The sequence below is a fragment of the Muntiacus reevesi genome, chromosome 10 (genome assembly GCF_963930625.1).
Source record: "Muntiacus reevesi chromosome 10, mMunRee1.1, whole genome shotgun sequence".
Classification (NCBI taxonomy): domain Eukaryota; kingdom Metazoa; phylum Chordata; class Mammalia; order Artiodactyla; family Cervidae; genus Muntiacus; species Muntiacus reevesi.
This window is the reverse complement of record NC_089258.1, coordinates 41,138,712-41,164,985: the sequence shown is the minus strand read 5'-3', so window position 1 is coordinate 41,164,985 and position 26,274 is coordinate 41,138,712. Positions and strand designations below refer to the sequence as shown.

The 26,274-nt window shown below is 56.5% G+C and overlaps 1 protein-coding gene across 1 annotated transcript; it reads left to right on the top strand.

Annotated features, from left to right (window-relative positions):
- The first annotated feature begins 2,294 nt into the window (after positions 1–2,294).
- On the top strand, positions 2,295–25,897 carry COLEC11 (collectin subfamily member 11). The gene is made up of 7 exons (XM_065947182.1): positions 2,295–2,419; positions 7,343–7,485; positions 14,953–15,024; positions 20,597–20,668; positions 23,079–23,132; positions 24,884–24,979; positions 25,162–25,897. The coding sequence occupies exons 2-7, from the start codon at positions 7,368–7,370 to the stop codon at positions 25,551–25,553; spliced, it is 804 nt and encodes a 267-aa protein (XP_065803254.1). The 5' UTR covers positions 2,295–2,419; positions 7,343–7,367; the 3' UTR covers positions 25,554–25,897.
- The last annotated feature ends 377 nt before the right edge of the window (positions 25,898–26,274 follow it).

Below are 26,274 nucleotides of genomic sequence, written 5' to 3'. Positions count from 1 at the left end.
TTCATTGACGATAACATGCTTTTACCTGACGTCATAAGCCAAGTGAGATAATCCAATGGAAAGACACTGATTGTAACTTTCACGTGGATCTGAGGAAGCCAAACTAGAAAGGCAGTGGTTGCCAGAGTGGTGCTGGCAGGCGGGGACTGGGAGAGGGGTTTCAGGGTACAAGTGTGCAGTTAGCAAGTCCTGGAGAGCTGAGAGCGCAGTGTAGTAAACACTGACAGCAATGTTGTGTTAAAACCGTCAAGGTTCCTGAGAGCTAGATCTTAATTATTCCCACAAAAAAAAGAAATGACAGACTTCCCTGGTGGCTGAAGACTCCACTCCCAGTGCAGACGGCTTGGGTTTGATCCCTGGTCAGGGAACTAAGTGGAGAAGGCAGTGGCAACCCTCTCCAGTGTTCTTGCCTGGAGAATCCCAGGGACGGTAGAGTCTGGTGGGCTGCCGTCTATGGGGTCACACAGAGTCGGACATGACTGAAGCGACTTAGCAGCAGCAGCAGCAGCAGGAGGGAACTAAGATCCTGCATGCCGCAGTTAAGACCAGTCAGCCAAAAAATTTTTAAATAAACATTTAAAAGAGCAATGACAACTCGGATGTAGTGAAGTGCTAACTGATGCCACCCCTGTAGGCAACCATATTCCGTGTTCAGATGTATCAGATCAATGTGCTATACACCTTGGTCTTAAATGTCATGTGTCAGATATGTTTCAATTAAAAATACAGTTTTTGTTTTAAAGAAAAAAAAAATGCTTGCCCTTTGTCAAGATGAGGAAATTCCCCATCAGTTCCCATTTTTCTGAGAGTTTCTATCATTGAAGTGTGTTGGATTTTGTCAGATGCTTTTTGCCTCAACTGATGTGACATGTAGCTTTTCTGTGTTAGTTTATTAGTATGGTGGATCACTTTAGTCGATTTTTCACTTTAGCCGGTTTTTGAATATCGACCCAGCCTTGCATCCCCAAAATACCCCACAGTCATAGCTTATAAATCTTTTCCTATATTGCTCAATTCTGTTTGCTAATACTTGGCTAAAAATTGACTTCATCTACACATTTTTTTTTTTTTTTTTTTGCATCCATAATCTTTTGCGAGTGTTTGGTCTATACTTTTCTTTTTGGTAGTGTCTTTGGTTTTGGTATCAGGGTAACACTAACTTTATAAAATAAATTGGTAAGTGTTTCCCCCCACCCCCTTCTGTTTCCTGGAAGAAGTGTATGGAATTAGTTTTTCTTTAAACATTTGGCAGAATTCTCCTATGAAACCATCTGGCCTAGAGATTTCCTTTTGGGAAGATTTAAAATTACGAGTGTGGTCCCCTTAATCGCCCCAGGCCTGTTGGCTTCTCTTTCGTGGTGAGTCCAGTGGTGGCAGCTCCTGTTTTCCAGGAAGTGGTCTGGTTCCCTCTGAGTTGTCGGGTTGATGACTTGAAGAAACAGTCTGTTCTTCCTCATGCCTCTGGGGATGTGTGTGGCATCTGTCAGTCCCTACTTTTGTAATTTGTGACAACTTCTCTTGCCAGTCTTAATAAATGTTCATCTTTGAACCCAGCTTTTTGTGATCCTAATTTGCTAAGTGTCTTATTAAGCGACACCCCCAGCCCCCGCGCCCCACTTCCGGCCACATGGAGGCTGGATCCATCCAGTCATGGATTTGGCTTGTGTTGCCTTAAATGAATTCCAGTGAGTGGAGGGCTTTGGGGATCTCACCGTGGGTTAGGGCTTCCCAGGTGGCGGTAGTAAAGAACCCCGCCTGCCAATGCTGGGGACATGAGAGACGTGGGTTCGATTTCTGGGTCGGGAAGATCCCCTGGAGGAGGGTGTGGCAGCCCACTCCAGCATTCTTGCCTGGAGAGTCCCCATGGACAGAGGAGCCTGGCGGCTACAGTCCATAGAGTTGCAGAGTCAGACACGACAGAAGCGACTTAGCACACAGATTAGGTCTCGGCAAGCAGCAGGTGAGTACTTCATGGTTTTAGAGTGAAACCCACACGGAAAAAAAAAACACAGTATGTCAGCCTGTATTTATTGCTCTGTGTGTGATATCAGGTGATAATTGTCACTCTCCTTTCTACTCTCCTGCATTCCCACAATATGCATGCTTATTTACTCAAAAAAAGATAGAGGAACAGAAAAGATGCATAAAGAAGGGACTGATGTGGAAGTCTGGGGGGAAGAGTGAGGGGCCCTGAGACCCCGACATCTCACACATCCCCGAGTTCCCACACTCCCTCCTCCGCCCGAGGCTTTGCAAACAGGAAGCCGTTTGCAGATAAGGATGCAGCCCCGGCCCGAGTCACTGGCCGTCTGACAGCCAGGCCACTCGCCCGACGTGGGTCTGAGTGCAGGCCCCAGGCCGGGGTGCAGAGTCCCCGCGGCCGCGGCCAGGACGCCCCTCCGCCTGCTGTGCGCCTCAGGTAGGGACTCTGCCGGCCCCTCTGCAGCCTGGGGGCGGGACACGGGGGGACCCCGCGGAAGATGCTGGGGCCGCGAGGCGTGGCTGCTGGGGGGCGCTAGGGGTACTGGGAGCGGGGCGGAGTGGTCTACTCCGGGTCGGCCAGTCGCAGGGACCAAGGCCAGGTTAATGCTCTGGTTCATGGTGGAGACCGCCCGGAGCCCACCAAGGAGAAGCACTTAGTCTACCAGTTACTAGCAGACCGAGGCAAGCCCTGCCAAGCTGACTCAAGCGGGGAGCAGCAGTTTTCCCTGAGTCCCAGCCCGGATACGTGCCCCGCAGGAGGGCGCCCAGGAGAGCTGCTCCTCTGCGCTTTCAGTTCAGTTCAGTCGCTCAGTCGTGTCCGACTCTTCGCGACCCCATGAGCCGCGCACGCCAGGCGTCCCTGTCCATCACCAACTCCCAGAGTTTACCCAAACCCGGAGCCCAGCAGCTCCTGGGGGGGCACAGTGACGGGAGTCCAGCGGGGCTGCAGAAGGCAAGCTGTCGGGGCAAGTCGGGTCCCTTTATAATCGGGGAGGGGTCACCCCGCCTCCAGCACTGGGCTGGGCAGTGTCACAGGGCCCCCCATCCCCAACGCCTGCCTGCGGGCTGAAGCTGGGCCCCAGTCCTGAAGCTGACGGGGGATGCTTGGAAGCCACGAGTGTGTATAACCGGGTTTTTGGTTTGATGGGAAACGTGTTGCCCTGGGGGTGAGCAGAGCAGCACCCCAAACTTTCACGGCTCTCCAATTTTATTTACGGTTTTGAACAACCTATATGCCAAATAAAGAGAACACATGGATGATTCTCATAAAGTTAGGGGGGGAAATACGGAAAAGGGCTCTTCTTCCTTTGGGGGTCTTTGGTAAGAAGACAGGAAAGATGCGTGCCTTTGGGGTGACGCTGGCCGTGCTGTGGCCACAGGGGAGGCCCAGTGTCACTGCAGGAATGTCACGGGGGGTGGAGTGGGGTGGGGTGACTGCCCCCCAGACCCGCGGCGCTTCCAAGAAACATGCTGCTCTGCAGGGACTCGAGGTAACCATGAGGTGCTGGGCCCGCTGTGGGTGTTTAACGAAAATGTACAATTGCATGTTTGGCATACAGGAAGCCTCATTTTTTCATTGCCTGTTTCATTCTTACAATGTATTTCTGCTAAAAGTTCCAAATTGAATTTCCTTTCCCCTCTGCAAAGCCGCCTCCTTCATGGAGGGGAGGGTCCTAGTCTCGCGGGCTCTGGCCTCCCGGGTCGTGGCCGGGAGATAAGGGTGTTGTTGTTGAAGAGGCGCCGGGAGGGGCTGCAGCTTCCTGGTTTATAAAACAAAATTCCTCTTCTAAGAGGGCAGGAAGGAGTCTGAAGGCTGGGAAACAGGCTCCCACCAGGGTCTGCCCACCCCAGCTTCTGCTGACAGGACCTACTGGGTGGGTGGGCACAGACACACAAGTGGGCAGAGGGCCAGGGGGCGAGGGAAGGGCTGAGGGGGCTGTCCGCCACGCAGGGTCCTTCTCCCGCTGCTCCCCTTTCTCGAGAGGCGGTCTTCTTGAGACCAGGTCGGAGCAGTTGTTGTTCAGTCACTCAGTCGTGTCCGACTCTTTGCGACCCCATGAATCGCAGCACGCCAGGCCTCCCTGTCCATCACCAACTCCCAGAGTTTACTCAAACTCATGTCCATTGACTCAGTGATGCCATCCAACCATCTCATCCTCTGTCATCCCCTTCTCCTCCTGCCCTCGATCTTTCCCAGCATCACACGGTCTTTACAAATGAGTCAGTTCTTAGCATCAGGTGGCCAAAGTATTGGAGCTTCAGCTTCAGCTTCAGCATCAGTCCTTCCAATGAACACCCAAGACTTATCTCCTTTAGGATGAACTGGTTTGATCTCCTTGTAGTCCAAGGGACTCTCAAGAGTCTTCTCCAACACCACAGTTCAAAAGCATCAATTCTTCTGCACTCAGACTTCTTTATAGTCCAACTCTCACATCCATACATGACCATTGGAAAAACCATAGCCTTGACTAGACGGACATTTGTTGGCAAAGTAATGTCTCTGCTTTTTAATATGCTGTCTAGGTTGGTCATAACTTTCCTTCCAAGGAGTAAGCATCTTAATTTCATTGCTGCAATTACCATCTGCAGTGATTTTGGAGCCCCCCCAAAATGAAGTCTGACACTGTTTCCTTGTTTCCCCATCTATCTGCCATGAAGTGATGCGACTGGATGCCATGATCTTAGTTTTCTGAATGTTGAGCTTTAAGCCAACTTTTTCACTCTCCTCTTTCACTTTCATCAAGAGGCTCTTTAGTTCTTGTTCACTTTCTGCCAATAATCTGAGATTATTGATATTTCTCCCGGCAAACGATTCCAGCTTGTGCTTCCTCCAACCCAGCATTTCTCATGATGTACTCTGCATATAAGTTAAATAAGCATGGTGACAATATACAGCCCAGATGCACTCCTTTACCTATTTGGAACCAGTCTGTTGTTCCATGTCCAGTTCTAACTGTTGCTTCCTGACCTGCATGCAGGTTTCTCAAGAGGCAGGTCAGGTGGTCTGGTATTCCCATCTCTTTCAGAATTTTCCATAGTTTATTGTGATCCACACAGTCAAAGGCTTTGGCATAGTCAATAAAGCAGAAATAGATGTTTTTCTGGAACTCTCTTGCTTTTCTGATGATCCATCAAATGTTGGCAATTTGATCTCTAGTTCCTCAGCCTTTTCTAAAACCAGCTTGAACATCTGGAAGTTCATGGTTCATGTATTGCTGAAGTCTGGCTTGGAGAATTTTAAGCATTACTTTACTAGCGTGTGAGATGAGTGCAACTGTGCGGTAGTTTGAACATTCTTTGGCATTGCCTTTCTTTGAGATTGGAATGAAAACTGACTTTTTCCAGTCCTGTGGCCACTGCTGAGTTTTCCAAATTTGCTGGCATATTGAGTGCAGCACTTTCACAGCATCATCTTTCAGGATTTGAAATAGCTCAACTGGAATTTCATCACCTCCACTAGCTTTGTTCGTAGTGATGCTTCACACTTGACTTCACATTCCAGGATGTCTGGCTCTAGGTGAGTGATCACACCATCATGATTATCTGGGTCATGAAGATCTTTTTGGTATAGTTCTTCTGTATATTCTTGCCACCTCTTCATAATATCTTCTGCTTCTGTTAGGTCCCTACCATTTCTGTACTTTATTGAGCCCATCTTTGCATGAAATTGTTCCCTTGGTATCTCTAATTTTCTTGAAGAGATCTCTAGTCTTTCCCATTCTATTGTTTTCCTCTATTCCTTTGCACTGATCACTGAGGAAGGCTTTCTTATCTGTCCTTGCTATTCTTTGGAACTCTGCATTCAAATGGGTATATCTTTCCTTTTCTCCTTTGCTTTTCACTTCCCATCTTTTCATAGCTATTTGTAAGGCCTCCTCAGACAGCCATTTTGCTTCTTTCGCATTTCTTTTTCTTGGGGATGCTCTTGATTCCTGTCTCCTGTATAATGTCACGAACCTCCATCCATAGTTCATCAGGCACTCTATCAGATCTAGTCCCTTGAATCTACTTCTCACTTTCACTGTATAGTCATAAGGGTTTTGATTTAGGTCATACCTGAATGGTCTAGTGGTTTTCCTTGTTATCTTCAATTTAAGTCTGAATTTTGCGTAAGGAGTTCATGATCTGATCCACAGTCAGCTCCCGGTCATGTTTTTGCTGACTGTATAGAGGTTCTCCATCCTTGGTTGCAAAGAATATAATCAATCTGATTTTGGTGTTGACCATCTTGTGATGTCCATGTGTAGAGTCTTCTCTTGTGTTGTTGGAAGAGGGTGTTTGCTATGACCAGTCAGAGCAATAGGTCTTGCTAAACACCCTGGTAGCCTCCTGATGCAGATGTTTCTAGCTAGAGAGGATATTCTCATGTACACTTTTAATTAAAACAATCTGAACATGGCCTGCATCCCACAAACACCAAGAAACCAGAGTCCATCGACCTGAGCACAAGCGATCTGCCGCTAAAGCGGGGGTTCCCTCTCTTCCCGCCCCAGCCCTCCTGGTGAGATGCCTTCTCATCGATGTGAGGAGATAACGGATAAGCCACAGACGCCTGTAGCAACACAATGTACATGTCTCCTGGAGCGCTAATGTTGACTAAGGGCTTCCCTGGTGGCTCAGCAGGAAGGAGCCCACCTGCGATGCAGGAAAGAAGGGCTCGCTCCCGGGGTCGGGAAGATCCCCTTGAGGATGAAAAGGCAACCCACTCCAGTATTCTTGCCCGGAGAATCCCAGTGACAGAGGAGCCTGGTGGGCTACAGTCCATGGAGTCACAAAGAGTCGGACATGACTGAGCAGCTAAACAAGCAAAATAAAATGCTGAGTCAAGCAGGTAAGACCACGCAGTGAGAACCAGGATCCCAGGACTGAGATCCGGATGCACTAGCCCTGCGCTGGCCAGGAGTCCGCTAAGCCGACTGCAGGGCAGGGGGAGCGGGCTCACAGGTGTGGGGACGGGCCCCTCTGCAGGAGACGTGGCCGGGGCAGGCGCCAGAGACTGGGGTCAGGACGCCATCGTGTGAAGGGCTGGCTCTCCAGCGTTTGGTTTTTGATGATGAACCTGCCTTTGTGTGTAATGAGCCTTAGTTATAAAGAACCAAAAGATAAGAATCCGGAGTAACACCTCCCAGGATGGTCATCATTGTCACCGCTGGGCAAGGGGACGGGGACGTCTGGGTGGAGGATTTTAAGTTGGCACCTGAGTGAGAAAGAGACAGAGGCAGAGAGAGACGGAGAGAGAGGGAGAGAGAGGGATGCCCCAGAACGATGGCAGCGGCCCCAGGCTGGCGGCCTGCGCACTGTCACTCACTCTGGGCTTTCGGGATTCCCGTCACTGTTTATTCCTCCCCCCTCCCTCCAGGAGTCAGCGTCCTGCCAGCCTCACCATGAAGCGGGCTCTGGCTCTGATGGGCCTGGCCTTCCTGTGTGTGCTCTGGGCTGGGGCCTCTCAGCAGACAGTGGACGACGCCTGCTCCGTGCAGATCCTCGTTCCCGGCCTCAAAGGTACGGTCCCCAGGCTTCCTGGGCTGGGCCTCCCACATGGAGGCCGGTGGGCGAGTGGGTAACCTGGGAAAGGCAACCAGGAGGAGATCCTAAGGAACGCTTTACACATAGACCAGTTGTTGTAGAAAGAGTCAGCAATTTTAAATGGTCCCTTCTGAATCCCAATAAAAATATACAAATGCACAGAAATTGGAAGAAAAGCTGGAAGGAGACCCACCGCCGTGTCAGCAGCCGCGCTTCTGAGCAGAGTCCAGGAGGGCGCAGCCCCGCCTGTCTACGGCTCAGCCATGTCCACAGATTAAATACAAAATGGGGGCAGCATCTAGAGTCAGGCATCTGGGTTTACAAGCGCATCTCGAGGGCGCTTCTGAGAAGATGCTGTCTCCATCTGCTTCGGCACCATTTCTGCCACATCCAGATGAGATGTCTCTGGCCCAGATGCTCCATGGGCCTGGTACGGCTTTCTCCCGCATGGGCAGCTGCCCCAGGGACCGGTCACTTCCTTCAGCAATGGTCTCTCACCACCTGATGCGCCACTGAACTGCCAGGCAAAGGCCAGTCCACAGAGAGCTGACCGGCTGTCCCCCCGGCCCCTCCCACACGCACGGGCTGGGCAGGTGCAGTGAGCAAATGCTGTGAGAGGTCTTCCGCAGAGGGGGTGTGTCGCTGAATCAGCCTGGACCCTGCTCACCAGGCTCACCCGCTAGCAGGAGGTTGGACAGGCTCCAAGCCGCGGCGTGGGATGTCTGGGGCCGTGGGTGACATGCTATAACTCAGCGTGCGGTCTGGATCCTGATCTCAGGGGCAGCCTCGTCTCACACGTGTAGTTTCATGCTAGTCTGTCGACATCAAACCTGCATTTCCAGTGGAGAAACTTCCTAGTATATTTGCAAAAGCCCTTGGGATCTGGACAGCTTGTTTTTTCTTAGCTATCCGGCTTTGCCGAGGCGTAACTGGCAAACAAGCTGCAGCGGCTATTCAGGGTGAGCTGCGTGATGCTGGACTCCACAGGCTCCTTGTGAACCGGCTGCAGAGGCACGCTGACGGGCCCGCCCGCATCTCACCTGGATACTCTCTGCACGGCGTGTTCTGACTCAGAGCTGCGGGGCCGTGTGAGGGCCTTCTGGATGAGAGCGTGCTGGCTGGAAGCGAGGAGGGATTCAGTGTTCTGGGCTTTGTGCGGGGCAGCGGTGAAAGGGTGGAGGAGAGACGCTCAGGTCTTCGTGCACACGTGCCCCCTGCAGAGTGAGGCTGGCATCATGGCAGGGCCCCCCCAGACCTGGGCCCCTGCGGCGGGAGAGGGGGAGCAGGGGGCAGCTGCGCTCGGCTGGTCCTCACTGCCTGGATCCCCGGCTCACAGCTCCGTCTCTGACCTCGAAGGTGCTCCGGGACGCTCCCGGACGCAGAGAGCAGGAGGCCCCTGGGAGCAGAGAGAGGCCCTTCTGACCCCAGGCCCTTCCATGGGGCTCAGGGTCGTGGCGGGGCTGGGACTCCTCCAGCCCTCGGTGTGAAGAGCGTCAGCGTCACAGTCAGCCTCAGGGCACAGGGGATGCCCGGCCGCCCCCGCCCTCTCCAAGCGGCTTCCCGACCACTGGGTGCTCCGGCCACACAGGGAGCCAGGGAGGGGACAAGGGCTCTGCCGGCCACACCTGCCTGGAACGTGCCCAAGAGCCTGTGAAAGGTCTGATGACCGCATGCGTGTCAGGAATGGCCTTGGCCGGTGGGGATGGAAGTAGAAACACAATACGGGTCCTGCTCTTAAGGTGAAAGAGGAGGTGCGTGGCCTCCGCTTGTCCATTAGATAAACATGGGGCCAGACTCAGCTCGCAAGGACCAGCCAGTGCCCGTCTCCTTAGAGAGGGAGCCTGGAGGCACAGAGGGTCTTGAACGCTGCCGCCTCTGCCGTCCCATGCAGACGCCTCCTCCACCGAGTCCACAGGGGCTTCAGGTCCTTCTCAGCACGATTCCAGGCGGCCTTCTCCCAGACTGGTGCTGTGCTTGAGGTGAGGTCCGTTTGCAGACCCAAAAATAGCATGCTGTCTTTGCATTCAGAGAGAGTAAGAGCCCTTTCCATTATGGCTGAAACAATGGGGTTGCAGGGAGAACACTAGTGTGTATTAGCAAGCCTGCCACTCAGAGATTTTAAAATGGCATCGTTATTCTGAAGGTTTTATCCAATTGATTGGTTCAGTTCAGTTCAGTCACTCAGTTGTGTCCAACTCTGCGACCCCATGGACTGCAGCACGCCAGGCCTCCCTGTCCATCACCAACTCCCGGAGTTTACCCAAACTCATGTCCATTGAGTCAATGATGCCATCCAGCCATCTCATCCTCTGTCATCCCCTTCTCCTCCCGCCTTCAATCTTTCCCAGAATCAGGGTCTTTCCCAATGAGTCAGCTCTTCACATCAGGTGGTCAAAGTATTGGAGCTTCAGCTTCAGCATCAGTCCTTCCAATGAACACCCAGGACTGATCTCCTTTAGGATGGACTGGTTGGATCTTCTTGCAGTCCAAGGGACTCACAAGAGTCTTCTCCAACACCACAGTTCAAAAGCATCAAGTCTTCAGTGCTCAGCTTGCTTTATAGTCCAACTCTCACATCCATGCATGACAACTGGAAAAAAATTGATTGGAGGAAGGTTGATAAACCAGTTACGTGACTCACACACGCACTTGGGAATTTCGCTCTTCTGAAATGTTTCTCCCGGCCCGTGTCCCCTTCTCTTGCCGTCTCCAGGCCTGGGGAGGTCTGCCCGCAGACTCGGCATTTGCAGCAGGTGTGGTGAGAGCCGAGCCACTGTGGTCCTCCCCCAGAGGCTGTGAACTCAGCCTGCGATGCGCGCCCTGCCTTCTCGCTCCGGTGGAGAGTCTCCCTGAGTGCAGTCTAGGCGGGGAGCTCGCCCACGGATCTCGACGTGGTGCGCAGGTGCCAGGCGAGCCTCCCTTCCCTGAGGCCGGAGGACATCTGCACACAGCCGCGGGAAATGAGCGAGACAGCAAAGCGTCAGCCTCTGCTGGTGGAGACACGACGAATACCCGTCATTCAGAACCTGACGTAGCAAACCGGCCCCAGATCAGTGCCCAACAGAGACCCGGCTGTGGCGAAAGGCTTCCGTGCTCCCGGGCTGGTGTGCGTTGCCGGATGCGTGTCATCACGTGTGTGTGCGGGAGGGGTCAGGAGGACAGTCCGCAGCGAGCACCCCCAGCCCCGCAGGAGTACAGGCTCTATGCCCCAGACAGCAGACACCATGAATTCAAGGCCTGCCGACCACCAACAGGGCTTGGAAAACGCCTGTGTTCCTGGAAGCACCTCTAGGGTGCGTGTGCAAGGAGGAAGTCAAGTTCAAGGTCAAGGTCGCTGGACAGGTGACCAGGAGCTTTCCCGGTGCTGAGCCTCGGTATCTGGGCTGCCTTCCAGGGTGGGCGGGGCAGGGTGAGTCTTTCCAGCGACCCCCAGCACACAGGTCATCCCCTCCTCTTCAGAGATGAGGGAGCCAGGCGGGACAGTCTACATGGCCTGGGGCAAGGAGGCCAGGGGACTCCAGGTTCTGGACGACCCCCGGCAGGACTGCGAGGAAGGCTGGGGGCCTCCGTCCAGCGCTGGGGGAGGCTTGAAGGGCCTGGAGCCAGAGAGTCACGGGTCAGAGCCCCAGAGCCTTGGGAGAAGGGCGAGGAGGGTTTTCTGCCTACACTTGGGAGGAGAGAAACCCCTCAGGGGAGGGAGGTGGGGGGGCTTCAGGACGGGGGGACACGTGTGTACCCGTGACTGAGTCACGTCGATGTATGGCAAAGATCACCACGGTATTGTAAAGTAATTATCCTACAGTTAAATTAATTAATTAGAAAAAAGAAAAGAAGCCCCATGGGTCCCACTCATCAGGAAGCCTTAACTATGTCGGGCGATGTCTTATTCCTGTTCCTGTCTCAGCAAGGGGAGTCCGGGGACACGAGGTGATGTTCGGGGCTCTTCAGGCTCTTGCTGACCTTGGATCCTCACTCCCAACCCCTGCCGGATCCTCGGAGAGGGCCCGTGGAAGTGGGCGGACGTGGGGCAGGAGGCGGCATGATGACTTTCTCTCCCCAAGGAGGGGCTTGGCTGCCTGTCCGCTCCCCGGGGCTTGGCTGTCCCAGGAAGCGTGGCTGAGGCCAGGGTTGAAGGGCTGACGTGTGGCCTGTCTCTGGCCTGAGTCTTCATCCATGAAGTGGACACGGTTCCTGCGTCACATGGGGTGTCGGGGGGCGGGGGGCGAGGTGGTAATGCTATGGAGATGAATGAAGCGGTGTGTGAGCTCTCGGAATCCATCCTAACTGATGAAAGAAAACCTGGTGGGTTTGCTGGTGCTACTTTTCCAGGATTGTAGAGGCGCCCGTGAGGTCCGGGCTCCCCGGGTGCTCTCAGAGACGTGGACACTCTCCTCACTGCCCTCCTGCGATGCAGCAGGTGCTCTGATGGGCGCTTCCCTCCCGCAGCCTGGCGGGCGCCTGGTCTGAGCGCAGGCTACTCTGGCTCCCCGCCACTGGCCCAGACCCCCGGCTCGCCGCTCCTCACCTGCCCAGGCGGTCCTCTCCCCCCTCACTCCCTGCCTGGGTGCATCCGCCTGCTTCAGCAGGTCTCTGTCAGTAGCCGTGTCATCGGGGAGGCCCCTCCCGATCTCTGTCTAAATTATGGCCTTTTGTTGAAAACCTGCCTCATTTTATTCTCGTAGCCCATGTCACTACTGGGGATTCACGTCCGTCTAATTCCCATGCACGTGCTCGCAGGCTTTACATATTCCTTTTGCTCGTGTTGCTTGCAGAATTTTCTCTTTACTTTGGACGTCCCGTGTGTCACTCTAGCACGTCTGAGTTGTTTCCCTCATTTTCTTCTGCTGCTGCTCTGTGGGCGCTCGCATCACACCCTTCGTGACTTTCCGCAGAGCTGGAAAATCACAGCTATGAAGGCTCAGACGTCTGTTCCCCTTTTCTGGAATTCCTGCGTGGTGGGTGTGGGGATTTGTGGGTTTTTTCTTCAACTCTGACTCGATAACTTCAAAACCGAAACAAAACTTTCCAGCCCTTCATCCAAGTCCTTCTATCTAATCTTTTGTTTCGTAAACTAGCCTTGTCATTGGCTATTCTGTTGCTCAGCCTGTCTATGTGTGTGTTAAGTCGCTTCAGTTGTGTCCGACTCTTTGTGACCCCATGAACTGTAGCCCTCCAGGCTCCTCTGTCCATGGACTTCTCCAGGCAAGAACACTGGAGCGGGTTGCCGTGGCCTCCTCCAGGGATCTTCCTGACCCAGGGATGGAACCCACGTCTCCTGCACCGGCAGGCAGGTTCTTTCCCACTAGGGCCACCCGGGAAGCCCTGTCTCTAGAGCAGCTGGTTTTGGAAATCCATTTCATGCAGGAGATCCCTAGTTGGTCCTTTCTCACCGACCTTTGCTCCTGTTCCCTCTCGTCCTTGCGGGGATCCTCTGGGTCTCATTTCAGAGCAGGTCTGGCTGCCCTCCGAGTCCTGCCTCCTGGGTTGTTCCTTCTCTCTCACGATGCCGGTGGCCCTGCAGTGTCCGCCGATTCTTGGCGGTAACAGATGAGTCTGTTAGCTGCTGCTTCAGTGCTTCTCCCAGGACCATTGCTGCAATGGTTTTCTTCCTTTTAAAGAAAGATAAAAAGTGAAGTTGTTCAGTCATGTCTGACTCTTTGTGACCCCATGGACTGTAGCCTACCAGGCTCCTCCATCCATGGAATTTTCCAGGCAAGAACACTGGAGTGGGCTGCCATTCCTTTTTAAAAGATAAGAAAAAGTCCCGAGAACTACCCGGCGATTCAAGGAGTGTGTGTTCCTCACGTGTCAGTCACCCTGAGTAGTGGCTCCCGGAGCCGCCACGGCTGTGCTGGGGTGGCGGTAACATGCCCCCCGCCTTCCAGGTCTCCTTGGCGCTCACTTTGCTCGTCTCTTTGTTGAACGCTTCCCAGCCCACACTCTTAGGCCAGATTATCGGTTTGGGCAATGTCACTGGGGAGTCGGTAATCTCAGAGAAGCTGGCCACCCAGGGAAGGGGCACGTGGAGCGTTCACGCAGGACGGAAGTGCACTTGAACGTGTGCACACCTGGGAACTTGTGCCTGCTTTGTGCACACCTGGGAAGGCGCGTCAGCCACACCCACTCCCGGGAGGGGGTGCAGCGGGAAGCTACGAGAGGCGTGATGACTGTGGTGAGGACAGGCTCCCCGTCTCCAGAGAGGGGAGACCCACCTTCGGGGGGCTGAGGAACAGCCTCCTAGAGGGTCTGATGATGAGAAGGAACCCCTCCAGGTGGGCTGACGGTCGTGGCCGACTCGGTGGAAGCAGCCGTGTGAGAAAGACCTGGGCTCCGGGCATGGGCTTGTGGGGCTTAGAGACGGGACATTATTTTTAGGGACATTTGGCAGCCGGTGGTTTTGAATCTCCAACCAAGGAAGGTGTCCTAACGGGCTCTGCGTTTTAGGAAGGTCATTCTGGCGTGGACTGGAGCGGGACCGGGGCGGGCGGGGGGCCGGGATGTTCCGTCAGGACTCCGTCCTCTCCCGCCACATCCTAACCTGCTGCCGCGGGGTTCTCTATGACCTGTCCCGTCCCGAGCCATGTGAGGGCAGGCTCATGGTCCACGCACCCCCAGAGCTGCAGAGACACGGCCGGGCATGGGGGCCGCAGAGGGAGACCTGGAGAGCTGGCTGGCCTGTGCGGCTGGCGGATACTCACTCTCCCCGTTGCCTCCCAGTCTTTGGCTCAGATGGTAAAGAGTCTGCCTGCAGTGCGGGAGACCCAGGTTCAATCCCTGGATTGGGAAGGTTCCCTGGAGAAGGAAATGGCGACCCATTCAAGTAATCTTGCCTGGAGAATCCCATGGATGGAGGAGCCTGGTCAGCTGCCGTCCGTGGGGTGGCAAAGAGTCAGACACGACTGAGCGACTTTTCTCTGTCTCTCTCTGCGACCCCATGGACTGTAGCCCACCAGCCTTGGCGAGGGGGATGGAAAACCAGAACATCTCGGGGCCTGGGGCTTGGCGTCCGGGCGAGTCGATGTCTCAACGGCAGGAAAGCCCACAGAAGAGACTCACTTCTGGGGGTAAACCCTGGGGTCGATTCGGGACGTGCCAAGTACACAGCATCTGGGAGACTCAACAGACAGCCCATTTCCCTGTTTTGGTTCTGAACAAAATAAATGAAAGGAAAGACGGCGCCAGGCCTGAGGGCTGGCTGGAGAGGGGCACATGGCTGCCGGGAGAGGGTGGGCGAGGACGCAGAGTCTGGAGAGCAGACCCGGAGGGAGGCTGGTGGGAGGGATGGGGATGCGGGGCTGAAGCCCCTGGGGCCGGGCAGGAGGGAGGGCAGGGCCCGGCTGGAGGCACAGACGCGGAGCAGCTTTCTGCGGTTGCCCACTCCGCACAGAGGCCGGCGCCCGGCGCTCGGCGTGAGGTCCTAACGGCCTGTGGCTTCTTCCGCAGGGGACGCTGGTGCGAAGGGGGACAAAGGCGGCCCAGGACGGCCCGGAAGAGTCGGCCCCACGGGAGAGAAAGGTACCTGCCGCCCCTGGGCCCCGCGAGCACGGATGGGGCGCGGGCGCTGCCGGGGGAGAAGAGGGCGGGGAGTGTGAGTGAGCAGGCGCATAGAGCGCTCTTTTAACTGGCCCCAGGAAACTAAGTGCTTCCTGGGGGCGCACATCACGGGATGGCTCAGGGCGTGGAGCTCAGCTCTGGCTGGCCCTCACGTGCCCTGTGATCGTCACACTAAGCGCGATCATGAGGGTGTGCAAACAGCGATGGAAGCAGTTACGCGGTGTGCAGGGGAGAGAGGGTGCAGGTTTGGGTGGGCCTTGGTGGGGGACACTCTGTGGCCTCCCATTTATGGCTGATGGACGCTAGTCATTTTTTGGGCGGGTTCTGAAACCCGAGAACGAAGGTCACTTTGCCCCTGTTCCCTCGCTAGTAAAATGGTGCGTGTAACCTGCTTCCTGGGCTGGTGCTGAGGTTCACAGGCCAGCAGCTACACGGTGCACGACGAGGTCAGCAAGCGTCCTCTTTAGGAACACTTACTGCGGCTGCTTTAAAATTTGCGAAGTCCTTAAAAGCGGTGTGTGGAGTGCTCTGTCAGCGCTGGAACACTGTCCTGTGAGAACACGCCCTGAGATGGTCTAGCCCGTCCCCAGCCAAGCTCACAACACTGGTGTCAAGGGGAGGCTGCGAAAGGCCATTATGTCTGTCAGCCCATGCCCTGTTTTCTCATTTTTTCGAGGTGTGATTTACCCACCGTCTCCTTTTGGCATGTATCATCCGTGACTTCAGCCTGTGAAACCCTGGTCCCACGTAAGACCTAGAGCATTTCTGTCACCACCACCCCTCCATCAAGCCCAGGAGCTGGTTTTTATTTATTCTGCCTTTACTTGGAACAAATTAATTCAAAAATAAACCAACTATGCTCCTGGCTCAAAGTTCAAAACATATATTCCCAAGGACTAGCCTCCTTCCTTCCCCACCAGCCACCCTCCCCACTGACCTACTGTCAGGGTTCTTCATCTTCGCAGAGATATTTTGGAACGACCAAGTGAGCTCTGTTCTTTCCTGCTTCTGTAGAGCAGTTGCAAAATGTGTGTGTTGTCGTGCGTTTTATTCTTTCCGCTTGTCCGTGTACTTGGAGATCCGTCCACAGGAGGACACGCGGGTTTGCTCGCTCCCTCCTGACGACATGGTGTCTGGGTTTTATCTGGCTGGTCTCCTGTTAAGGCAGGTTTGCAGTTTCCTAGGGCCTGGCCGCAGTGAGTCATCTTTAAATGTCATTCTTAATGTGCATGAGTGGGGCTGGAAGATAAATTCCAGGCATGTAATTGTAGATCGAAATGCTGATGTCTTTGAAATATGGGTGGATATGGCCATTCAAAAGGGTTAAATCTGTCCACCCTTTCTTTCTTACTGAAGCAAAAGAAGGCTATCCGCCATCACCCTCACCTCCTCGGAGAGCCGCCATCCTGGCAGCAGTGAGAGGCTACATTGGTGTGCTTTTTAAAAAGACATATTGACTTTCCTGGCCACGTCAGGCCTTCACTGGGACACTCGGGATCTTTGTTTCATCACTCGGGAGCTCTCTAGTTTTGGCCCGTGGGCTGAGTTCCCCCGAGGCATGTGGGATCCTAGTTGTCCGACCAGGAACATTTTTGTGAGTTGCTGAGAAAGTGTGAGGAATCCCCTCCAGATGTCCCGAATGCCCCCCGGGCATCCAGTCTCCCTGATTTTGCACCGTTTTCCCGTGGGACCCCTTCCTTCCCTTCTCCCCTGGCTCCTGACTGGAGTCTTCCCATCCCATCAAGGACCCGGCCCTTGGAAGGCCCTCAGTCAGTTGTCTGGGAAATACCTGGAAGGAATGCCCATGAAATCTGTGGGTGGCCTGTCTGAGGGCCGGGGTGACTGTGCGGGGACCCGCCCCTCCCCAGGTTCCGGGGTGGGTGGGGTGGTCTGTGGCCAAGGCATCTGGCCATGCTGGGCTGGCTTCCCCCTGCTGCCCGTCAGGCAGACACTCTGGTCCGAGATGCTCCTCCAAGCAGGAGGACCAGCTGGGCTTACACAGCTTCAGGTTTGGTTTGGGGGGGTGGCCGAGGTGGGCAAGACTGTCGGCCGGTGCCAGGGGGGGTGTGGTGGGTGGGACCGCAGCACCCTGCCCCTGGCGCCCTTCTCAGCACAGCTCCCACGGAAGGCCGGCTGTGTCGATGTGGGGCTGCTGCAGGCGGGGGGTGGCCTCCCTTGTCAGTTGGCATGCCATGTGTTGGGGGGGTGTCTCTGGTCACACACGGAGCAGCCCCCCTGCTGGGAACTCAAAGCAGCTGCAGCTGAAAGTGCCTGCAAGCTGCTGGCTGGCTTTTCTGGAAGAACAAAGACCAGCCCGTGCGCAGCAGACCACCCCCCCACCCCACCGCTGCTGGGGTCCTTCATTGGAATGCGAGTCCTGCCCGCACTTCCTGCCCAAACGCCCTGTGCACACGGCATGAGCTGGGCTTGCTGACACCACCTGCTAATCACGTGTCGTCTCAAGCCCCCAGACACGCAGCTAAGAGGTTGCCCGCTGAGCCCCCAAGCGCAGGAGCTGGGGCCCCTCCCGGCCCGGGAGGATGGAGGGTGATCCTGACCCTGATGGGCTTTCTGGGCGCTGGAACGTGTGCGTCATCCCCGTTAAAAATCGCTGAGGAAGCAGGCTGCCAAGTGCTCTTTCTGCCCCATCTCCTCTTCAAAGGACTGTGTGAGATCTTCATTAAAATTAATCAGAATCACCAGCCCGCTGCGAGCCCCGTCCCTTGTGCGTGTCCAGAGGACAAATGTGCGCAGTGCCCGTCTCATTAGCGGAGGGGACGGGCTCCCCGGGAGCCACCACTGCCGGCTCCGGAGGTGTGGAGGGATAGGATCTGAGTGTGTCCAGTGTGTTCCCGGTCCTCCCCCACTTCCAGAGCAGGGGAGTTTGCTTTTTTGTCCTAAAGGACTCGAGAGAAGGCAGGATGAAGGTAGTGGGCTCTTGTTGCATCCAGTCCCTGCCGGGTTGGCAGTCACCTGGCTTTTCTGCTGCTTCTGGTTGACCGTGGGTCACCCTCAAGCAGAGAGCATGTGGATATGTCAGGGGACCCAGTGGTTCTCGCCTCTTCCTTCTCCAGCAAACCCCACGGAGAGAATATTCCATGAGGAGCGGCAGCCCACACCCCAAAGGTCTCGTGTGCGCAGGATCAGGGTGCAGGACCTGCCGGCTCCTGCTCCCCGTTCCAGCCCAAGTTCTGCAAGGATGGCAGGGTTGCAGGGTGTGTGTTTACGTTTGCATGTCTGAATGTGGTGTTCGTTCATGTGTGCATGTCTGTGTGAGTGTAGACGTGTGTACGCACATGTGTGCATGTGTATATCATGCATATACATGCACAGGCATGTGCATGAGCACATTTGCATGAACGCACGTGTGCACACATGTATATAAGTATTAGCATACACGTGTGTGCACACATGTAACACACACATGTGCACACATGTGTAATGTGTGTGCGTGCACACACGTGTGTGTGCGTGAGTTGCCCAGCACCAACACCGCCCGCAGCAGCACCCACAGCTGGTAGCTGTTGTCACTCTGCCCTTGGGGGGCCTGATGTGTGGGAACCGTGCAGGGCGGGGTGCTGGTCATGCTGGCCACACCTGGGGCCCAGCTTCCCCCAGCGCCTGGCCTTCTGCACAGAGGCCCTCTTGTGAGGCCACCAGGCGGGGAGCAGGCCCGGTCCTGCTCCAGCTTCAGGGCCTTGGGGTCACCCTGGGATGTGTTAAAATGTAGACTCTGGTGCATGAGCTGGTGGGCCCAGGGCTCTGTGTATCTGTGTGGGTCCAGGTGGTGTCGAATGATGGGAGGAGTTCAGCCAGGGCCCAAGTTCTGAGCGCCCCACACACGGCTCCTTGGGGCAGGTGGGCAGCGCCGTGCACCCAGCATCTCAGGCCACAAGGAGGACATTATTATCACACCGTTTGGAGAGAGTCGATTTTGAGGGCCCAGACGCAGGGCTGGCTGAGCCCCAGCTTCGGCCTGCACAGGTGGCCTCCTGCACCTCCAGCCTTCTCGTGCCCCCAAAACCTCAGGGGCCCCCAAGCCTGGTTCTGGGACCAGGATGCAGACCAGCATCTGTATCACCTGGGAGCTTGTGGGGACACCCCTCCCAGACCTGTGGAGTACCCCCTGGGGTGGGTCCAGCCATCCGTGGTGACAAGCCCCTGGGGGCCTCTTCCCGGGTCTGCAGATCGCAGCGCCTTCGCTCCCCGTTGGCCTTGGGCTCCAGGCCTGCCTCCATCCCCTGCCCCATGAGCCGCTAGTGTCCGACTGTCTGATTGCCCGTATCTGTACCTGGTTTCTCAGAGCTCCCTGCAGCAGGGACCATGTCCCACACTCCTCCAAGGGCAGGAGCCGGACACAGACATGCTGGGGACAGGTGCCCTCTGTCAGCGGCAACCTTGAATTAGTGGTGAAGTTCGGCTGTGCAATTCACAGATGGGCTGAACGCCAGGGGCTCTGCAATCATCCTCCGGTTATGACTTATTTACAACAGCAGGATGTGTGCTAGACCCTGACTGCGTCCTTCAGCAGATGAACTGAATCATTACTTGATCGACTGCTAAGCTGAGAGGTTTTACATGTGGTGGGGGAAGCGGGGGAGGAAGCACTTCACCAGATTGTTCCTGATGGAGGTGCTTCCGCTCTAGGCCCTCCTCCCAGCCTCCTACCCTCTCCTGTCTGCTTGGGGTGGCAGGCGCCGTCTCGGGGGAGCAGAGGAGTGGGCAGGTGTTGTTCTGAGCGCCCCGCTGCAGGGGTCTCAGGGAGAAGTGAACCTCAGGTTGTAGGAGACCCGCACTGTGTTCTCACCTTTTCTAGTTGGAATCTTTTTAGCAAACAGCAGACTCCGGGTGACAGGCCCGGGCTCACACCCGACCTACCCCAGTGTGACCCAGGCTCCTCTGCAGTGGTGGGTCTTCCGAGTGAGACGGCATGTTCCCCAGGCAGGAGGTCACTCCCCAGGCTCCAGTGGCCCGCCCGTCCCCAGTGGGGTCCTCGTGCCGGGAACCATTTACCCAGCTCCTCACTGTAGGTGCAAGGCCCTTGGCTGTGTCTCTACCCTCCCGTCTGCAGCTGTGGTTGGGTGGGTGGTCTCCGAGACCTCCAGCTGCTCTGGGCATGGGTCTTCACGAGGCTGCCGGTGGAGCCCAAGGTTAACCTAATTTAGCGGATCTGCATGTCCCCTAAGGAGGCCATCGCGAGCATCCCAGCGAACCCTGTGGGTCAATGAGGAAACAGTGTGAAAACCAGCCAAACCACCCCAGGAGGCCCCCACGCGTCTCCTGTTACAACACTCGTCACTGGGGTTAGAGCCGCCTCCTCCAGCAGACGCTGAGATATGTCGCTCTTGCGTCCCCAGCGTCACGCAGGGCACACGGCGTCTGCGGTAGGACTCGCCTCGTGTCCGGCCTCCTCGTATGTGTGCGTGGCTGTGTGTGTGCGCATGCGTGTGTGTTCGGGGAGGCTGGCATGCGTACGCCTTACCCGTACGCGTTACCCATGCCTCGGCCGACCGTGATTTCGTTGTTTCCCCAGGCGACGTGGGCGATAAAGGACAGAAAGGCGGCGTGGGGCGCCACGGGAAGATCGGCCCCATCGGCTCCAAAGGTATCTCACTCACACCTCTGGCTCACGCTCCCTCGCGGGCTCATCAGTGGACGCTCGGAGAGCCGCTGGGGGGCGTGTTCATTGTATGCGCTTTACACGTGATCGGGTCTGCCCTGATGTTTAGTTTTGGGGAGTGATCAGACTCGACTGGGTGCCTCCAGGCAGGGGTGCCTCCACCCTGCAGGGCTCACGAGCTGCCCGGTCTCGGGGGACAATCAGGAGGCCTGTTTGAGCAGCGGAAGGACGGTGTTCTGGATGCACCGTGTGTCCACCTCCCGCTCGGGGGGCTCAGACTTCCTGGGACTGGGGGACAGCTCCCCACGAGCATCAAGGCCCCCGTCACCCCGTCTGACCCGCACGACCCTGGAGGGTGGGCTTGAGAGACGAGGCCCAGGGCAGTCAAGGGGTGGCTCAGCGTCATGCACTGCCCCCTCCACCCTCTGTCAGCGAATAATTTCTGAGCCCCTGGCTTATCTACACCTCTGCTGGACCCCCAGGCTCCTGATGAGGCAGGCAGGCCCCCGGTCCCATGGAGGCTTCTCACAGGTCTTGTTGCAGGTGTTGGCAGCAGGAGACTGAGGCTGGGGGGGCCTGGAAGGCTGCGGGGGGTTAGGGGTGAGGGAGCTTGGCTGTGGTCAGCTCTGCCCAGTGAGCACACCCTCCATCACAGTCCTGGCCAAGGAGCCCTTCCTGCCAGGGCCGGGCTGGGCAAGGGCAGGTCCCTGTGGCCCCCATGAGGAGAGATCACCTAGACCCACTCGTGACTCAAAGCCCCAGATGGGGTGACGGGGCACAGTCCTCGGGCCCCACGCTGAGGACAGGGACTGTCCCTAGAGCTCCTCTGTCCCTAGCAAATCCGCAGGGAGCCCCTGCCCCGGGGATTCGTCACAGAGCACACAGACGTGCGTGACACAGAGGACATGATTGCTTCCAGGAAACTTTAAAAAGTGGTGGTAAAACACTCATAACATAAAATGCATCACTTTCAGCGTACAATTCAGTGCCACTAAGTACCACTGCCATGTTGTACAACCACCACTGCTGGTTTATATACATATAGATATTTGAAAATACATATATTTCCAAAATGCTTTTGTTACTCCAAAGAGAAACTGTTTTCATGAAGTAGTAACTCCCCTCTCCCCTCCAGCCCCAGCGACCACTTATCTGCATTCTGTCTGTGAACTTGCCCATTTAGATATTTCATATACATGGAATCATACATTATTTGCGCTTTTGTATCTTATTTCACTAGAACGATGCTTCCAAGGCTCATCTCTGCTGCAGTAGGCGTCAGGACCTCCTCCCTCCATAGGCTGAACGATATTCTGTTGCATGGATGGACCACACTGTACTTGCTCCTTCATCTGCTGAGGGTCGCTGGAGGGGTTTCTGCCTTTTAACCATTGTGCAAAAGGCAGTGGACGTTGCCTAGGAGTAGGGGTGTGCATGCTTGTAACACACAGCACATGCTCTGGGTAAATGTCGGGGTCTCATGGGGGACAGCTTGCCCTGGAGGCACTCAGTGGGCTCAGCTTACCCGGGCTTCCGCGTCTCTGAGGCTGCCATGCTGGGCCCTTGTCAGGCTGAACCCTGCGTCATTCTCAAGCTCCTGATGCTGATAAAACAAAGGCATCACTAGGGTGGAGCCTACCGAGCTCTCTTCATCTCCATCAGAGAGAACACGGGTCTCCAAGGATATGCACTTCACCATCCCTTCACTGCCAGGTCAGCAGAGATGCCTAGGTTCTCTCAGTGGGAAGAATGATTATGCTTTAGGGACATCCCTGTGATTTAAAAATAAATATCCATCGTCTAATTTCAAAGCAGCTAGAAGCTCTGTCTCCGTGGCTTTCTCTGACCCCCTTGTTTCATAAGTTGGGAGAGATGGAGGGGCAGAGTGGCTGAGTGTCCTGTCCACGGAAGGCTGGTGCTCAGGTGTCCATGGTGACACCTTGCTGCCTCCCAGAGAGGGTCGGGGAGGATCAGTCTCATCTTGACTGTCTGGCTGGGTAACCCATAAGGTCCATTCATCTCTGAGGTCACATGTTCCACCTGGGTTCTCTTGCTGTCATGAGGGACTCGGACAGGACTAGCACTGAGCCTAAGATTTCCTGAGATGATGGATGTTCTAGGAAACACGCTGACTTTCCAGGACTGACATGAAGGAACGCTTGTCTGGTCAACTCTCAAGTCCCATGCATGTGTGTGTTCCCGGTCATGTAAGCAGAGCCTGGAGAGGCAATCTTCGACAGACTGTATCTCCCTACAGTTCACCGCGGGAGGAGGGACCGGGAGAAACCCCAGGGCACTGCCCATGGGAGAATGAACGCTGTCACCTGGACATTCTGAGCTCATGGAGCACGCCGCACCCCTGCTTGGTGACTTTGGCCTTGCTTCTCTTTTGCAGGTGAAAAAGGAGATTCTGGTGACATAGGACCCCCTGGCCCTAATGGAGAACCAGGTATGGCATAAAGGGTCCAAGACTTTCTTAAACATGTGTTAAAACTGTACTTTTAGAAAGTTTAAATCATGACAGAACCCGGACCTGCCACCCTCCACCCCCCTCCCCGGCGCTGCTCCCTAGGCTCCTTCAGTGATTGGTTCCCTCCCGCCTGAACGTGTCCTTGTCCTGCTTCGGGCCGTGGTCTGCCTGCCGACTGCATGTGGTCCCAGCTCCTCATCCAGCTCAGACACAGGGGTCCTTTCCTGATGCGTCTCTGGGGAGCCCGCTTGCTCTGAGCTCCCGGCTTCTCTGAAAAGCACTGTCTGTACCTTCTGGTTGTGCTCTTTCTGGAGTCCTTGCAGCAGACTCCCCAGGGGACCCCAGCCCAGCTCGTCCCTGCCGGCCACCCTCCGGCGGCGGGCAGACCCGTCCTCTCTGTCAGCGTCCCGTCGCCCCCACTTCCCCTCTCTCCCCGGAGGAGCCCCTCTGCTGCCCGCCTTCCTTCTCCACGCGGAGCCGCCTGCCCCAGCCCCTCCCGGGCGGCCCTCACCGCCCAGCCACCGCCCAGCTCGCGCCTCCAGCGTCCCCGCAGGTCCGCCTTGAGCACACACAGCCTCCCCACCGCGCCGGACCGTCCCTCCCTGCGGGCACCCCGACGTCCGTCCTGCTTCCGGCCCCTGCCGCGGCCTCCCGCGGCTCTCGCGGCCGCTCAGACCCGCTGCTGAGACCCCCTCCCGGCGGGTCTGCACCTGCCGGTCCTTGTCTGCCCCCCGCCCCCGGGTGGCGCAGGAGACGCCTCACAGACTCTGGATGAGGTGGGCACGCGCCGTCCGCGTCCCCGGGGCGGCCCCTGGGCGCGCTGAGGGGCCTGTGGGGCGGACAGCGGGCCCAGCTCTCCAGCTCGGCCCTCAGAGACCTCGAAGACACCGCTCAGAGAGAGTGCCCTCAGAGCGACCGCACCCAGGCGCAGCGGCACCCGTGCCCCGGGAGGGGGCGCCCTGCGGGTGGTGGGGGCGTTCGGGCTGTCGGTGAGAAAGGCTGGCTGGGAGTCTGGACGACGGGCCGGACGCCGACGCTGACGAGTCCTGCGGGTGGGCGGGGCCGCGGTTGGGGGCGGGGCCTAGTCACGGGTGGGCGGAGCCATAGGTGGGCAGAGCCGCGGGTGGGCGGAGCCGTGGGAGGGCGGGGCCGCGGGCGGGCGGAGCCAGCGGCCCCTCCACGTCTGGAGCGGAGGCTGGAGCCAGGTGTGACTCCACCTGCGAGTCGACCCGGATGCTGTGACGGCCAAGTGACATTCCGAAAAGGCTCCTTACCCCGTGGAGCTCTTCAGGGCATGATGATTAGGGTCCTCTCGAGAGGCCAGGAGGAGATACCTAAACTGAAGCGTGCTGGGCTACGCATGGATGACCGAACATCACCCAAGGGCTCCAGCTCCACCAAGGTTCTCAAACGTCACGTCTTCTCTCCACCTCCCCCCGCCCCCGGCAGTGATGGTCCAGATATCCTCCAGCGGTGTCGGTCACGACACTCACTCTCGCCCACCCCGTCCCACTTCTGCACCCCACTGATTTCCTTCCCACGGTGACCAGAGCGAGACTGAGAAACTCGGACCTGACTCGGGCGCCCCTGTTGCCGCCCTCCCACCGCTCCTCGTCTTTAGGGTTAAGTCTCGCTCACAGCCTGGACGGCCTGCGTGTCTGCTGCATCACGTCGGTGCTTTGAGGAGGGGGTTCATCTCCTAACATGCTGGCCGTGGTCTCCATCCGCAGGCATCCCGTGCGAGTGCAGCCAGCTGAGAAAGGCCATCGGGGAGATGGACAACCAGGTCACCCAGCTCACGGCCGAGCTGAAGTTCATAAAAAACGGTACGTGCTTCCGGGCACCTTCCTGCTCCCGGGCCTCACCCAGCCCTGCCCCGGGGACTGCTGGATGCGGGCGTGGTTTCCGTGGGCCGGCCGGGACTCTGTCTGCTCCTGCTGCACGGTGCGCTGGGTCGGTGCTCCGTTCGGGGACCACCAGCGCTCACCCTGCAGCCCTATCGTCGCAGCCGTCGCCGGGGTGCGCGAGACGGAGCAGAAGATGTACCTGCTGGTGAAGGAAGAGAAGCGCTACGTGGATGCGCAGCTGGCCTGCCAGGGCCGGGGCGGCACGCTGAGCATGCCCAAGGACGAGGCCGCCAACGCGCTGCTGGCTGCCTACATCACGCAGGCCGGCCTGTCTCGCGTCTTCATCGGCATCAACGACCTGGAGAGGGAGGGCGCGTTCGTCTACGCGGACCGCTCGCCCATGCAGACCTTCAGCAAGTGGCGCAGTGGGGAACCCAACAATGCCTACGATGAGGAGGACTGCGTGGAGCTGGTGGCCTCAGGGGGCTGGAACGACGTGGCCTGCCACCTCACCATGCACTTCCTCTGCGAGTTTGACAAAGAGCACGTGTAGGGGGCCCCCACATCTCCAGGGTCTGAAAGGAAAAACAGTGCTTCTGGGTATTATTCCTGAAGAACCTAACGTTTTACAACTTGTAGCCAGAATGTTTGTTATGTAATTATTACTCAGAATTGCTCTTGGCTTTGTTCAAAGTATAAAATGATGTCTTTAAATATTACAACAGTTAAGTACGAACAATGGTAGTGAGGTCTTAAAGGAGTATGCATGGAAAAGCATCCTCTTTATCATGCATCCGTAAATTATATTAAAATATAAGTTCCTTTTCTTTATTAATCAAGTAGAGACAATTTTGCTTTGCTGCAAACCCAGATTTCAAGAACAAGAAAAATAAAGGCTCCAATCTGTTGACTGAATGTACGGTGTCCTTTTGTCTTCCCCGTCCTCAGGAGCGGTATTCCTTGTCTGTTCCTGTATCACTGTCACCCCCAAACAGCAACTTGGTGTCCCTGCAGGTGCCGTGGGGCAGGCCTTCATGCCAGGCACGGCCAGGCTCTGCCTTACTGGCCACGCTTGACCGTGAGGCCACTCAGGCGGCTGGACGATGCCTGGGTTCCTCGCTGGGCACCTTGCCCTGGGCAGCTCCCGAGGACCGCTGGCGCTTCCGAGCAGTGCAGCCTGAGCCCATGAGGGAAGTGACGCCCCGTCCCAGTCTGCATCCCTGTCTCAGAAGCCAGTGGCCAGGCCCAGCCTGTGCTCAGGAGGGGCCTCCTGG

Coding starts and splice junctions, on each gene's coding strand:
- COLEC11 (XM_065947182.1), top strand. CDS start 7,368: ATGAAGCGGGCTCTGGCTCTGATGGGCCTGGCCTTCCTGTGTGTGCTC. Junction 7,486..14,952: donor CCTCGTTCCCGGCCTCAAAG/GTACGGTCCCCA, acceptor CTTCTTCCGCAG/GGGACGCTGGTGCGAAGGGG. Junction 15,025..20,596: donor CGGCCCCACGGGAGAGAAAG/GTACCTGCCGCC, acceptor TTGTTTCCCCAG/GCGACGTGGGCGATAAAGGA.